Here is a 16,039-nt window from a genome sequence, read left to right on the forward strand (position 1 = left end):
CCGGGGATAAAATTTGCTTTGGGGGGTAATTACCCTTCCCCCCCCCCCTGAAATCTGTTAAGAGGGGTAAATGACCCCCACAAATCTGTTGGGGAGGGATAACTACCCCCTAAAAAATTTACCTCCAGGGTAAATTTTTTTTTTTTTTTTTGGGGGGGGGGCAATTAAATAATGCTTTTTGATATTTACTGAAATGTTTGATTAAGTTGATTTATCTATTTTATGGAAGCTAGACAATTAATTTTGATTTAAAAATTTTTCTTAATAATTGGGAAAATTTTACTTCTTTCAATAAACATTGTTTAGACACACCCAGTGTATTGTTTAATTAAAAGGCCATTACAAACTATAACATGTATTTTTTATCATGGATCAGAACTGTTTTAATCTGGTGGAACTATATAGTCTTTTGATTCTGAGCAGTGTTAAAAAATTTTTATATTGGAAGTGAAAGTATGAGCGAAGCGCGCCGACATTTTTTTTTTTAGGGATTGTTTTTTTTTGGGAGGTTGAAAATTGTTTGGGGGGGGGGGGTAAATACATGCTCCTGGCACCCCTAAAATAGGGGTAAAATTTATATGGGAGGGGGAGGGGGGTTAAAGGGGTGATAAAGACGTTCTTGTTTACATTTATTTCGTTTGTTGGCTATACCTTATAAGAGTAGAATGGACAAAATTTCATATTTATTCAACAAACAAAAAATATCGAAATAACTAACAATCATTTAAGGCATCCGAGAAACATTAGGTTTTAATTATAGTAATTCGAGGAGGCAGATAGTAAAAGTAACATGTATAGTACAGAGAAGCTTTGATACGAATAAAATCTAGCGTTTAGAATGAAATTTAACTAAAACAAAAACAAAGGGAGGGGGCGGAAGTGACATTTTTTGAAAACAAAACTAAAAGTCAAAGGATATAAAGAGTTACAGCTCTGAGATTCGACATGGCAGTTGCTTTATAGAGGTACTATATGGAACTGTGAAGAACTGTAAGAAAAGTTTCCCTTATATTTTCACTTGACACTTAAATATTTCAAAAATGTCAATATTAAAACCACAAGTGTCAAGTGCAAATATATTGACCGGCCTCATACTTCTAGTATAACCACACTTCTCTTCTCCTGCATTAGCGGACTTCCACTTTCCTGTCGTTCCTTATATTTGCATTTGGCGAGAAAAGGCGGAAAAAAATTCGGCGAGAAACCGCGGTTTTTGGCAGGAGCTTCGGTTCCGCCGCCGTTTCTTCACAGTTCCATATTATACCTCTTTAAAGCAACTGCAATGTTAAATCTCAAAGCTGTAACTCTTTATTTAGTTGAGATCCTTTGACTTTTAGTTTTGGTTTAAAAAGTGTCACTTCCGCCCCCTCCCTTTAGTCAAAAATTCTTTAAATATTTTTTTATTTACAACTGTTCTGGTAATATAATGCAAGATTTACGCATTAACTTGACCTTGTTTTTTATTTTTATGGGTTTCTAAAGATGCTTTCTCGAAACTTATTTGACCTAGCTTTAAATAACCCCCTCCACACTCTCTCTATACTACAGACTTTCTGTCTGAGACGAACTGCTTTCCTATACATTTACAGCCATTTTAGACATTTCATATTTTTCAAACTTTATTAATATTAACATTTATATGCATTATTTACATTTATGATTTCTAGTTAGTTTAAGTGAATAATAATATAAATATATAGATAAATATTTAGGCATAAGCCGCCATAGCGTCAGGTTGTTTGTAATCTTCCAATATCTGATTAGGGTCCACATTCCATGCTTCTACATCAATTGCCCATGGATGGACGGACTTGCCATAGTAGATATCAGACATAGCACCCATGACACGTGATGCAAGGCCATTCTCGGGTGTTGGAATCTTGTGCATCTTGCCCTACAATAAATAAATCTATCAGAATTTTTAGAACGATTTTTTTCTAATTCCATCTATTACCTAATTAGGGTGGGATTTTCCTTCGATTTTAAGTGATCATCTAGAGATTCCAAGGGCATCATCCACTTTGATGGGATGAAATACTCTAACGCCCACTGGTGGATATTAGGTTCAACAAACAACCAACCCTTTAGTTATGACGCGGTGTCGGGGCGAGGTTCGAACCTATCGCCTCCTCGACGACGAACGGATGCTCTAAGTGTTGAGCACGGTCACGGGTCATAATTCCAAATAAAACATACAACATAAACGAGTGAAACAAGAAAAAATGAGTATTACAATCAATGCAAGTATTTAACTTTTCCCTGTCAACATCGATTTTTGGAAAGAATCCTAGGAAATAATTACCTGATAATGAAGACCACCAACAGGACTGACAACAGCTGCTGTTCCAGAACCAAACATTTCAACAAGATCTTCATTTTCCAAAGCAGTCATCACCTCAGACATTGTAATCCTTCTCTCGCTAACTGTAATGCCGTCCCAACCTATACATAATTTGATTATAGTACTCAAATCTAATGCTAATATTAAGGGAGGCTTCCTTCAATGCATAGCTAGGAAGAGATATAATAAAAGACAAAGTGTGGAAGTAAAATTCTCCCCTAATTTTTGTTGAGAAGAATCCTGAATTTGTGCATAATTATAATTTTTTACCTGAAACCATTTCAACAATACTTCTTCTTGTGACACCTGGAAGAATGATCTCACTGCTGATAGGGGGAGTCACCAACTCAAGTTCACCAGACTTATTCTTCAGACAAACAAAAATATTCATTGCACCGACTTCGGTGATTTCATGTTGAGGACCAAACAACCAGAGACACTGGTGGCAACCATTAGCTTCTGCAACCTTCTGAGTCCATAAGGTAGGAGCATAGTTAGATCCCATCTTGGTAAAACCACAGCCACCAGGAAATGCTCTGACATAGGTTGGATCACATAACAGGTTGACTGGTTTGAATCCTGTTGAATAGTAAGGACCAACAGGACATAAAATTACAAACAATTTTGCTTCATTAGCAGGTGACACTCCAAGTGTGGGTTCCGTTCCTATCATAGTTGGTCTAATATATAAAGATGAAGAACTATCATGAGGTACCCATTCAGCATCAATTCTTACAAGTTCACGGATACAATTCAGAACTTCAAGTCCATCAAAGTTTGGTAGACAAGATCTGCTGGCGGAAAGATTCATTCTTGCCATGTTATGCATAGGACGAAACATTCGGATCTTACCATCAACGCCTCTGTAAGCTTTCATACCTTCAAACAGTTCCTGGGCATAATGAAGAACTTTAGCACCAGGATGCATAGAAAAGTTTTGGAATGGTTCAATTTTTGGTGTACTCCAACCGTTGCGAGAACTCCAATCGATGCTAAGCATATGGTCAGTGAAACATTTACCAAACACAAGTTCTGAAACTGGTGGCTTTTCTTTTAATTCTGATAAAGTTGCTCTGGAGATTTGTAACTTGTTTGAGTTCACTTGATTTGAATGATTTGGGAAGGAGGTTGATATACATCTCACAATATTGCACTGTAGAAAAAATTGAATTGATAAGTTTAATATGAAAACAAGGATGACAACATCCATAAAAGCGAAGCTCTGAAATGGAAGGACAAACGAACATTAACACTTGTAGCTTGTCAGAACTGAATTAGCAGAATATTAATGCATCAGTACAAACAATATTTTAAGAAAATTTGTTGCAAAACTGCATAAATAGATGATACTGTTTAAGGACATACTTACATTTTTGGGACTTGTTTATAGAGATGCTTCGCTTATAACATTGTACCTTGTTGTAATAGGAATCAGTTTTCAAAAAAATCAGAAGAATCGGGTAATTTTAACATACAAAAATTTGTTGTCCAAAAAGTTAAAAATCGACATGTTTAAAATGGACGTACGGTCATTCTGGTATTGTTTATAGAGTTGCTACGCTTTCTAAATTGTACCTAACTACTATAGGAATCATCATGCAAGGTTTGGAATCGATAAGACAATTCTAACCTGTTTAAATTATCGAAAAGAGCTAACTCTCTGTGACGGACGGACCGACCCTAATTATAGAAAAGCTTCGCTTTTAAAAATCATTAGTAAGCTTTTGCTTATTTTGAGGGTTCAAAAGAATTTTAAAAAAAACATATTAAAATTTGTGCAAATGTTTTAAATGTATACTTTTTTTGTAAAATCAATACAAATTTCCTTATTTCTAAGTTTAATCGTAGAAAAATTATTTTGTTTTCCAACACATCCTAAGAGAAGTGTTAACGGGCTAACAGCAGCCATGGCAAAGCAAAATATCACAACAAACTAAAATATTTCTTTACAAATTTTCTCTCTAGCAATTCTTGTGTATATTCAGCTTAACAACACTTTAATAAACAGCGCGCTTGGTCAAAGCTTTCCTTTCTCGTTTGCTCAACTTTTCGACTTTCTATCACATATGAGTATGAACACACAATTTCTGAAAAAGTACATGTATGTATATTTATTAAAGTCATATAATTAACGGCTCAAATGGTCAAAGATTAATAATGGAATGAGGAAATGAAACTTTAAACGTTGAAATTTAACGCTATAGAAAGGTCAAATAATCTAAGACAAGCTAATTAGAAATATGCGGGTAAACTATTTCTTCCGCATGTTAATCATATTGCATTGTTATCTAAGAAAAAAAAGTTGTATGCTGGATAATCTTGCAAAAAGTAGTTTCCTTCATGCACATTGGTTTATGGAATTCTTGTACAAAACATTAAAAGCCGCGCCGTTTGCAATGACAAAGAAGGGGAAGGGGGGAGCTTCGTCGTATTTTTTCCTTGAAAGAAAACTAGTATTTACTTGCTGGAGCAAAAACAAAATATTCAGCAGAAAAGATATAATATTGTAAATTGATATGCAGATAAAACTACAGATTATTTCTGTTGTAAGACTAGTTTAATACAAAATATTATCTTTAAATGAAGAATAATTCCAGAACATTATTCTAGACATATATAACTGAATAATGTGAGATCTTAAATAAACAAAAAACTAATTATACATATAATAACAGAATTATCCATCTACTGTATAACATGAGGAACAAGTATTGACTAAACAGTTTATCAAGTGATATATATTTAATTATCCCTTGTTTATTGAGGGCGCGGGGCAAGCAAGGAAGTGGGGAGGGAAATATTTATCTACTAGTTTGACCGCTTCCTCGCGGTGAGGTAGTTTCCTATTTCAAAAAAATGAAAACTTACATATCTTTGAACTTTAAACTCAAAATGATGGCGTACTATTTTATTTCTGCCATCAAAAATAAAACAATCTTATTACACTTTGTAGCATGAAAGGTACAAATCCCAAAGAATTTGTATCAACTTTTTTTTTTATAGCTAGCCGGTCCTTTTAGTAAGTAGTAGATGTAAAATTTTTCATAGAATTCAGATATGCAATCGGTTTTTTTGTAGACCTCTTATTTTTTAAGTAATTTAAGTTTTAAAAAAAAAAATTAAGTCGATTTTAAGGTACTAAAATGCAACAAAAAAAAGAAAGAAAATGGCCATTATGAACAAAAATAGTAAGATCTTTAATTTGACACCTTACTTTTTCAATTCTGTCAGGTAATTATTGAAAAAATCGATTTTTTTAAACCCACGAGAATAAAAACTTTGAACTCAATTTTATCATTTCACAAGTAAAAAAATATGGGTTCATATATACCTTTAGAATCAGAAAAATATTACGAATCCATTGTAAGCAAAATTGAAAAAAAAAGTTTACAATATAGTATATAAACTACAATGAAAGGAATTATATGAAAATATCATATTATATTGTACAGGCAACGTCTTAACTCTTCAATTGAGTATAAAAATGGGAAGGGGGTATAGAGGGGGTAAAGAGGGGGTAAAAAAGGGAAGACGATAGTGTTGCCAGAACAAAAAATACAATTGGCCATTTTTTTAATTTTTTAATTTTTTTACTTTTTTTCAATTTTGCTTACAATGGATTCGTAATATTTTTCTGATTCTAAAGGTATATATAAACCCATGTTTTTTATGTCTGGTGAGAAAATATTTAGGTCTAAAGTTTTTATTAAACCGAGGTTAAAAAAATAGATTTTTTCAATAATTACTCAACAGAATTTTAAAAGTAAGGTGTCAAATAAAAGATCTTACTATTTTTGTTCTTACTGGCCATTTTCTTCTTTTATTTTGTTGCGTTTTAGTACCTTTAAACCGACTTAATTATTTTTAAAAAAAACTTAAATTACTTAAAAAATAAGAGGTCTACAAAAAAACCGATTGCATATCTGAATTCTATGAAAAATTTTACATCTACTACTTACTAAAAGAACCGGCTAGCTATTAAAAAAAAAGTTGATACACCTTCTTTAGATGTTCGTTGTGATTTTTCAAGTTATTTGGATATTTTCCGAAATCCAATACTATGTCACCCCCTTGTTGCGTTACATACAAAGAGTATTTTATTTCAAGAAAAGACAAAACTTTTTTTATTTTATTTAATGAAAATATAATAAGATAAAATATCACAATTTTAGTTTTAACTGATAAGCATTATCCATAACGCAAGCGAGATTAATTAAACAAATATTTAGGAAATTTCCATCCCAATATTATAACTTAAAGTGTTATATGGAAATTTTTAAACGCATGTGGCATTTAAAAATATTTATATATGTACATACGCACATACAATGTATTATGAACAAGTTATCATTAATGTCTAACAGACATATATTTGGAGAGGGTAAGTTGATACTAACAATTTTTTTAGTTTTGAAGGAAATCAACACTTGAAAAGTTGAAACGACGTAATTTAAAATTACCCATCTCCCCCCCTTTCTTGTATATAATAAATGGGCTTATACAGCATTTTCTAGATTACAAAATATTTATCATGAATTTGTCACAAATTATACATGTTAGATTTTTTGTCAAGCAGCTTCGCCTCGAACCTCTAGAAAATCTGATGAACAGTTTAAAATTAACCAAAGACATAAAGTAATATTCCTTTAAGACTTGTTGACCTATCGGGGACGTAATTTCAAAGATATTTCGACAAACACACACACCCTACTTTAAGCAAATTAATATATGGTTATTTATTAATTAAAACAAGAATACCATACATTCATTTCAATTTAAGTTATGAATTGAATAATGTCCCCTTGTAAAGAAATTTAATATTCTATTACAAAAATAGTAAATTAAATATTCATTTCAATCTTGTGTTGTTGGGGTAACAACATAAGCCTAATAGAGCGTTATTGTTGGTTTATAAAATCTATGGATCACAATCTCTACGTAAATATTTAGATAGATATTTATTTGTGGAAAACAAAGGATTGAAAATCATGATTAGAACAATAATGTATGAAAACAAAGTAGGTAGGAACAATATAACAAGAAATAATAAATCAAATATTTAAAACCTATTGGTTTTCTTAAACGGGGTATAAAACGATTTGCGGCAATGTTTATTAGCACTACAGGCAAGTGTCTAAAAAATGGCACGTGCATTTTAAGATTTAATCTTGCGTCTATGACTGACAATGTGAAAATGACAAGCCTCCAAATTTCTTACAAGTATTACATTGTATTTAGGATATCTCCATTTTTAAAGGGTGTTTTTATAAATGTGGACCTTTTTTAAATTCCAATTACGCGGCTTGTGTTTATACAAACAAGGATGACAACATCCATACGAGATGCACAAAATCTATTATAAAATAGACAAACGGACAGATTGAGTTATAGAGTAGAGTAACGGTTATCATAACAGAGAAAAGAAAGAGATATATATTAGAATGGGTCGTTTTTGAACATTTTTTTTCTGAGACCAAAGCGGGGATCTGCAAACGATTTTTATGATTTAAAATTTATCCTAAGTCTTAAAACGGCTGACGACCAGACGTTCAATTGTATAGCTATTTGTAAATGGGTGTCGAAAATTTATTGAATCAGAACTATAGCATCATAGTGCTCTCAGGAAAGGCATTGAGGAGTAGAATCAGGAACTTTTGACTGTTTCAAAATATCTCGTTCCTAGCCTGAGAAAATCTCAAAAAAACCTCTACAAATTGGACAATTTTCAATAAACCTTTAAAAATGGTATTTTTTTAGTCATTTCTAAGGCTAGGAATGAGATATTTTGAAACGGACAAAAGTTCCTGATTCTACTTCTCAAGGTCTTTCCTTGGAGCACCATGAAGCCATCAATCTGATTCAATAATTTTTTTACAAATAGCTACACAATTTTATATCTGGTTGTTGGTAAAAGGTTGGTAAATAAAGGGTAAGGAAGCGAAATATGACTTTGACTGACTTACAGTCAGAAATTTATTATATAACTAGGGAAATGCACAAAAATATTTAGCCCTCTAGCACTAATAGAAACTGAGATAATAAGTAGAGATGACTTGAATGTCGTCTTAGCATATTTTTTTATTAATGAAATACATTTTTAAGTGGTCGCATTCTAAATATCATTTTTTAAAATTTTTTTTGTCAGAAATTTTATTTAAGTTAGTTTTTTCTGTTGCACATCCCTTCTTTGTCTAATTCCGCTATGAACCCGCCCTAATATATATGCAAATAAATATGCAAAAACTTTAATGCAAAGTTTTAAAAAGAAAAAGAGCTGAAAAGCTGCATGAAAGCAGTCTGACTACCATAAAAATTTTAACACCTAATTATGAAGCATAAAGAAGGGAATATTGGCAAGAAATTTCAGCCGTGTATCTTTTGTAGGAGCCAAGAAAATCTGTTGTAAAAAGTAAAAGCGGCTTAAAAGCAGTCTGACTGATATGAGTGTTTTATAATTAATTATGATTCATAATGATTGATGGAAATGTTGACAAGAAGTTTCAGCTTTCTATCTTTTACAGGAGCTAAGAAAAATAGTTTTGAAAAATAAAAGCAGCTAAAAAGCTGCTCAAAAGCAGTCTGACCGCTATTGATGTTTTACACTTGATATTATGTTCCATATTGACGGAAATGTTGACAAGAAGTTTCAGCCTTCTATCTTTTACAGGAGCTGAGAAAATCCCATTTCCCCTGTGCATTAGAACTGCCATAAGATCTAGTTTTTGAAAATATAAAAACCATTCCTGTGCTATTTAATGTTTTAAAGCATAATACTTGACTTATGAGTAAATTATGAAAGGAAGCCTGCACGAAATATACTGATCTCACTGCTAAAAACTTCCACTAGTAGACCCAATACCCTAAATTTGAAGCCCTCAGCCTAAATAACAAAAAAGTAATACGCATTTCAAAATAAAAATTTTCTATTGCCTTTGGCATCTCGGGGCTAAAAAATGGTTATAATCTTATGATTGTACATTTTATATCCGCGAAAAGCTGTTTATAATATGATGCGTGAAATAACTGTTCTAACATAATACTAAAATTTCACAAGAAACTGTTAAAAGAACTGTGAACATTTTATTTTTGGGGAGGGTACACCACCCACCAAAGAGAAAATTTTTTTTTTTTCACTTAGTATCTTGTGGTGCAAGGGTGGAATAATATCTTGCCTAGAATCATTCTCAAGACTTTCATTTAAGTAAATAAAATCAAAAAACCATCCTAGGACAGATTGTAGACAATTTACTGCCACGTCTCGTGGTCGTAGCGGTCATGCGTTATATTTGAAGGGTGACGCAAATTTCAGATCTCGTTTTTCGCTGATTTTTCTTCGTAAGATAAAAGCGATGCTTGCAAGATTATAGAATTCGCTATAATATAAAGATAAATTTTTCTCAAATTGCGAAATCATGGATCTGAAATTTGCGTCAGCCCCCCCAACCTGAAAGTGGGGAAGAAAATAAGGGAGGGGGTAGAACCGGTAATAATAATGTTTTGTTTTCTTGACCTTAAATTAAACCTCACCCCTAGGGTGGAATTTGTTCCACTGGCAAGAAATTTTGGTCTTTTGATAACTTGTTTACCCCATCCCTTATCCTCCTTCCCCACTTTTGCTTTCATTACAAAATTCTTCCATCCAATCTTAACAACGCTACTTAATAATATAGCTCACAAAATTTAAACATGAGCTGACGTTAAAATCGGAAATATATATCATTCATTATGAAAATAATATATCCAAGTGCGTCTGTCGATAAAAAGAGAAAGACGCAGTCACTCATTTAGCTCTATATTTTAAATTTTAAGTATAAAAATATCGTTTTCGGCTATTCCTTGTCCGATTTAGGCTTTTAATTATATCCTGTCCGAGACAAATTTAGATCCGTTGACTAATCAAAAATCGTTTCAGTTAGAGGTGTACCCAACGTCTCATTTTATTGCTACCCAAAGTCTTATAACTACGTTGCAATTATATAAGAAACCCTAAATTAAGTTTAACAAAAGGAGTATACTACACATTTAAATCACGCCCCCACCGCGTGGTTTAGTTTGGCACTAGTTTGTTAGCAACCTTGGATGTGTAGTATGCACCCAGAACATTTTAGGAGGAGGTAAATACCCCCCACCCCCAAATAAATAATCCCTTAAAAAAAATATCTACCACTATAAAGATTTTTTACCACCACCCAAAATCAAAAGACATATTAAATATACCTTGTCCTATACCATGATAAAAAATACATGTTAAGGGTGTGTCTTTTCAAAGAAGTCAAATTTTACCATTTTTAAAGAAAAACAAGGATGACAACATCCATAAAAGCGAAGCTCTGAAATTGAAGGACAAACGAACATTAACACTTGTAGATTGTCAGAACTGAATTAGCAGAATATTAATGCATCAGTACAAACAATATTTTAAGAAAATTTGTTGCAAAACTGCAAAAATAGATGATACTGTTTAAGGACATACTTACATTTTTGGGACTTGTTTATAGAGATACTTCGCTTATAACATTGTACCTTGTTGTGATAGGAATCAGTTTTAAAAAATTTAGAAGAATCGGATAATTTTAACATACAAAAATTTGTTGTTAAAAAAGTTAAAAATCGACATGTTTAAAATGGACGTATGGACATTCTGGTATTGTTTATAGAGTTGCTACGCTTTCTAAATTGTACATAACTACTATAGGAATCATCATGCAAAGTTTGGAATCGATAGGACAATTCTAACCTGTTTAAATTAACGAAAAGAGCTAACTCTCTGTGACGGACGGACGGACGGACGGACGTACGAACGGACGGACGGACAGACGGACGGACGGACGGACGGACGGACGGACGGACGGACAGACGGACGGACGGACGGACGGACGGACGGACGGACAGACGGACCGACCCTAATTATAGAAAAGCTTCGCTTTTAAAAATTAATCAAACATTTCAGTAAATATAAAAATCTTTTATTCTAGGATCAATTTATCTTTTCAGACTGCCAGGGTGGTGGTACCCTCCCAAAAAATAGCGCGCCTTTACCCCCCTTCTCAAAAAAAATTACCCTTCCACTTAAATTTTTTTTTACTCCCGCAAATATAAAAGCTTGGACACATGCGTAGCTTCTCTAAAAGGAAGAGCTCAATCGCTTCAATGGTTAGAAAACAAAAAATATGTTACTACTTCATGTAATAAAAGTTTGTAGTAGAATAATTTCTCGAGTCTGCATTTTCTAATTATTTTTGAAAAGTTTTTCAATGAAGAAACAATTTTTAATACCTCATCAGAAAATAAGCAGCTGCATTCTCTCTGACTGTGTCTAACTCATCTTGAATCTTTATATAAATAATCAGCACTGTCTCCTGCTTTATCTCCTAAATGGCGAAGATAATTTTAATGTCTATAAAAATGATCCTCTAAAGCTAAAGAGATTTTCTTCATTCCTATTAAACAGATAAAGAAAATAAGGCAATATTAAAAAGAAACTATTATATGAGTTGTAAAAAGTTAAAAACTATTCATAACTTTATCCTGAGCTTGATCTTTAAATCGTTTTTATGGTGATTTAAACCGGGGCGATTCAGAGGTGAACTGTAGGTGCGTTGGTGTTAAGCCACAGCGCGCCTATAAAACATGGATTTTTAAAAGATTTTCGGCGCGGTGTTGTTAAATCGCCTGCGCACTCACTAAAATATCGATCCGCGCCAGTACAACTTTATTACTTAAGCAGTGTCAGTAAGGTATTTTATATAAAATGCCGTGTCCGTATGGTATTTTATATAAAACATTAATATATAATTTATTTTAAAAATAACTATAAAAATGTTTTCACGATAGTTTTGCAATAAAATATTAAAGTAATTAAAAAAAAATATTTATTTATTAAATAAATCACCCCGATTTGGTTCGGCAATGGCACTCGGTGAGTGCCATTGCCGCGCTGGGCCCGCGCCACTGCCTGATTCAAATCGCCCATGCAAATTCGATTTAAAGATTGATATTAATAATTTGATGGTGCGCCAAATGAATCGCCCCGGTTTAAATCACCTATAAACGATTTAAAGATCGAGCTCTGGACAATGTTGTCATACTTGTTTCATATAGGTGGAGCATGTGGCCCTTATGGACATGATATTCAACTTGCAGAAATATGCGCTGCTTGGAATTTACCAAACCTACAAGAAATGACAAAAGAAGAATACAAGGTATATAAAGTAAAAATGCAATTAATACAGACAAATTGAGGGATGATACGCTTTATAAAACAACGTTGTACAATATTATTTTCTTTAACCCTTTACAGTCGGGCCCCTTGCCGCACCTTAATCAGTCGGGGGGGGGGGCGTTCAACGCCCCCCCCTATTATCTCAGTTCCTATTAGAGCTAGAGGGCTAAAAATTTTTGTGCAAGTCCCCTGTGTTATGATGAATTTTCGACCTTAAGTAAGTCAAGGTCAAATTTCGCTTCCTTCACCCTTTTATTTAACAACCTTTGTTTTTAGGTCCTTTTTTACTTAAAAATTTCAAACGGCTGTAATTTTTTTATTTTTGAAGCTAGAAGAAAATTTTTTTCGCAGAAAATGTTTATTTTTATGTAAATTTTATGTTTGAAATATCAAAACATAAATTTCAGCGGCCGCAGCTGTACTTGGCAGCTGCCAGCCGCCGCAGTCGGCGGTCGGCGGGAAAACGGCGGCGGATCTTTATGAAATTTCAATACATTATGTAGACATGTAAGAAAAGCTTAAGTTTAAAATTTGAAGTCTCTAAGTCAAAAATTGCGGCCACAGGAGCTTTTTAAAGATTTCTGGAGACCTGGAGGATCAGGACCTGCAGGATCATACCTGGAACCTGAAATTGACTTGAACACCTGTATTTAATATGAGGATGTACTACTAGAGGATATTTTAGTATTTTGGTAAGATAAAATGCTTTGTTTAAGTCAAAAAAATATTTTTTATCTTTACCTGGATGACCCTGCCAGGTTTGCTGGCATCCTGTGCCTGCCAGGATGGAGATATTCAAAAAATTCCAACTCTCAGTTATGTGTCATACCCAAACTTAAAAAGTCAAGCAGTTTGGGCTCTTTATCTTTCACACACAGAAAATGAGATAGAAAAAACCGGAGGGGGGGGCGTTCAACGCCCCCCCCCCCGACCGTTAAGGGTTAAACAATAACACAGATTACACGTACCTAAGGGCTTAAGAATCTAATGTTTTAAAACGCCGACACCTTATGAAGTAGGAGTTTATGAGCTCTAAGTTAATCTTAAAATTTTTATGTTTACAGGATTGGTTGGAGACAGAAGAAAAAGTAAAACTGTTGAAAAATTCTAATTCCACCACAAATTCTATTGAACCAAGATCATGAACTTTTTTAATCATTACTTCATAAGAGAGGAAAAATCACGCATCAAAGGAAAAGTCCTTAAAATTATCCTAAATTGTTAAAAATACATTAACAATTGATATTTACCTTTTTTTATATGTAAATATAAAGAAAATTTTAATTTTTCTTATCATCTTAGGTGAAGCCATGGCTGCCAACACAAAAAATGTTAACACCATATTTTTGTTCTCATTTGAACAATTTCCAGAATTTACATGAGTTTTATACCTTAAACGTTTCCTTTAAACTTGCTTGACAATCGAAAACCTTTAAATCAGCACATTTAATAATGTGTAGGAGTACAGCTCTTCACAAGTCATTTTTACCTGGAGGTCGATTGTGGAAAAACCCTGGCCTTATATCAATTTTTTTTTCATAAATGGAATGGTCTATACTTGTGTAAATTATGGTATCAATTCTAGATTGGCTACGTTATTTTAATTAGTTCTATAACTGATTAATCTGTTTCCAAAAATCTAGCTTTCTTTCTTTGAACTTCTTTGTACTTGTTTTTCTTGTCAAAATGATAAAATGATATTACAAATAGCTGTTTAGTCCTTCCTTAACGAAGATCCAATGATTGTGATGTATATAAGCATCCATGATATGCTTCACAGCTCTAAAAGATTAATATAAGGTATAGAAAATATTACAAATCTTAAACGGCAACCATGATTTTACATCAATTTCTTTTTAATTTTAAGGGCTTCGCTTTAATGGATGTTGTCATCCTCATTAAATAAAATTTAACAATGTATTATTTTTTTTAGTAGCGAAGCTACTCTTTAATTCAAAATGTCCGTTAGAGACAAAAAGCTCCTGTAAAAGATAGAAGGCTAAAACTTCTTGTAAACATTCAATCAATTAACTAAAACTATGGTTTAAACAAAATTAATTTTAAAGTTGTTTTCATGCATAATGTATTTTTTTTGTGTTCCATTTATGTAGGTTTAACAGAAGGGATAGTTCATCTGCCAAGAGGTAATAAGGGAAGATTTAGCCAACTTCCCTGGATATCCTTTTCTATTTATATTACCACATATATTTAAGACTATTTGTTAGAACATTTTATCATTTTGACAAAAAACAAACTTACAAAGAAGTGCAAAAAAAGAAAGCTAGATTTTTGGAAACAGATTAATCAGTTATAGAACTAGTTAGAATAACGTAGCCAATCTAGCATTGATACCATATTTTACCTAAGTATGGACTATACTATTTATGAAAAAAAAAATTTGATATAAGGCCAGGGTTTTTCCACAATCGACCTCCAGGTAAAAATGACTTGTGAAGAGCTGTTCTCCTACACATTAATAAATGTGTTGATTTAAAGGTTTTCGATTGTCAAGCAAGTTTAAAGGAAGAGATTAAGGTATTAATCATGTTTTAACTCTTAAAATTGTGTGTTTTAGAACAAAATTAGTATATCCTCTTCAATGTGTTAAAGTTGATGGCGTTGCTAAAGTCAAAATACTTGACAGACTATCAATTGTTTATGTATGTTTAACAATTTAGGATGGATTTTAGGCATTAAAAAATATTTCGTGAGTTCATTGATCAGATGATCAGCTAAATTTTTAAACGTTTTCTTTTATGATAATTGGCTATTTACATTTTCTTGCGTTTTGTAATTTTTTTGCATTTTACGAGTTTGAAGAATAAGATAATGTTGGTTAAGCCTTGGTTAAATGATTTGGCGAAATTACTAAACGGAATTTTAAGTGGAAATGATGTTTGACTCATTGTTTTGTATGAAACCAAAAATTATACAGTAGTATCTTATAAGAGAATGAATTACACTGAAAGATGTAGTTCTAGTCATTAGTAAATAGGGGAAGAAAAAGTTTCAATTATAAATAATACTGAATTTCTATTTCAAAGTATTCACTAGTTCTTTTACAAATAACTATTTTAACAAATTTGTATTTCAAGATTGGAAGTATTTTCTAGTCTATTGTGCCTTATACCCATAATTTGTCATTGTAATAATACTTCAAACAAAATCTTGCAAAGAATAGTTATTTATCGCATAGTATTATAGACAACTTTCCGCTGCTATTAATTTTATGATTTTTAATTTAATATTCAAGGAAAATTGTCTGCAATACGGTGCTTTATTTAATTTTTGATTGATTGCTTAATATCATCTTTATTGGTTTTTGATTATATATTTGTTGTTTGTTTTTACACTTTCTTGATAAACTTTACAATTTTTTAAAAATGTTTTTAAAGTTTTGAACATATTTTACTTCTACTCATAATTCACTATAGATTTATTTTAGAGATTAATACAATATGTAAATAATATGTCAA

At 32.3% G+C, this 16,039-nt stretch overlaps 2 protein-coding genes across 2 annotated transcripts in view; one reads left to right on the forward strand and one right to left on the reverse strand.

Moving 5' to 3' along the window:
• LOC145312438 (protein vein-like) overlaps positions 1-16,039 on the forward strand; it is a 39,561-nt gene extending 23,522 nt beyond the window's left edge. The window contains exons 7-8 of the mRNA XM_080151686.1: positions 12,443-12,543; positions 13,628-16,039. Of these exons, the coding sequence (XP_080007812.1) occupies positions 12,443-12,543; positions 13,628-13,708 (182 nt within the window). The 3' untranslated portion in view covers positions 13,709-16,039. The remainder of the gene's footprint in view (positions 1-12,442; positions 12,544-13,627) is intronic.
• Bcat (Branched chain amino acid transaminase) lies at positions 1,602-4,276 on the reverse strand. Its single transcript, XM_080150592.1, has 3 exons — positions 2,612-4,276; positions 2,303-2,442; positions 1,602-1,894 (listed from the first exon to the last, which is right to left on the reverse strand). The coding sequence occupies exons 1-3, from the start codon at positions 3,549-3,551 to the stop codon at positions 1,709-1,711; spliced, it is 1,266 nt and encodes a 421-aa protein (XP_080006718.1). The 5' UTR covers positions 3,552-4,276; the 3' UTR covers positions 1,602-1,708.

This window comes from Acartia tonsa, chromosome 2 (genome assembly GCF_053477335.1).
Source record: "Acartia tonsa isolate MP-2025a chromosome 2, ASM5347733v1, whole genome shotgun sequence".
In the NCBI taxonomy this organism is placed as follows: domain Eukaryota; kingdom Metazoa; phylum Arthropoda; class Copepoda; order Calanoida; family Acartiidae; genus Acartia; species Acartia tonsa.

Bases quoted from the DNA above. Each gene is read 5' to 3' on its own strand.
- Bcat (XM_080150592.1), bottom strand. From the start codon at position 3,551: ATGGATGTTGTCATCCTTGTTTTCATATTAAACTTATCAATTCAATTT. The intron at 2,443-2,611 runs GTAAAAAATTAT...AATTATGTATAG, and splicing joins TATTGTTGAAATGGTTTCAG to GTTGGGACGGCATTACAGTT. The intron at 1,895-2,302 runs GTAATTATTTCC...TATTTATTGTAG, and splicing joins TTGGTGGTCTTCATTATCAG to GGCAAGATGCACAAGATTCC.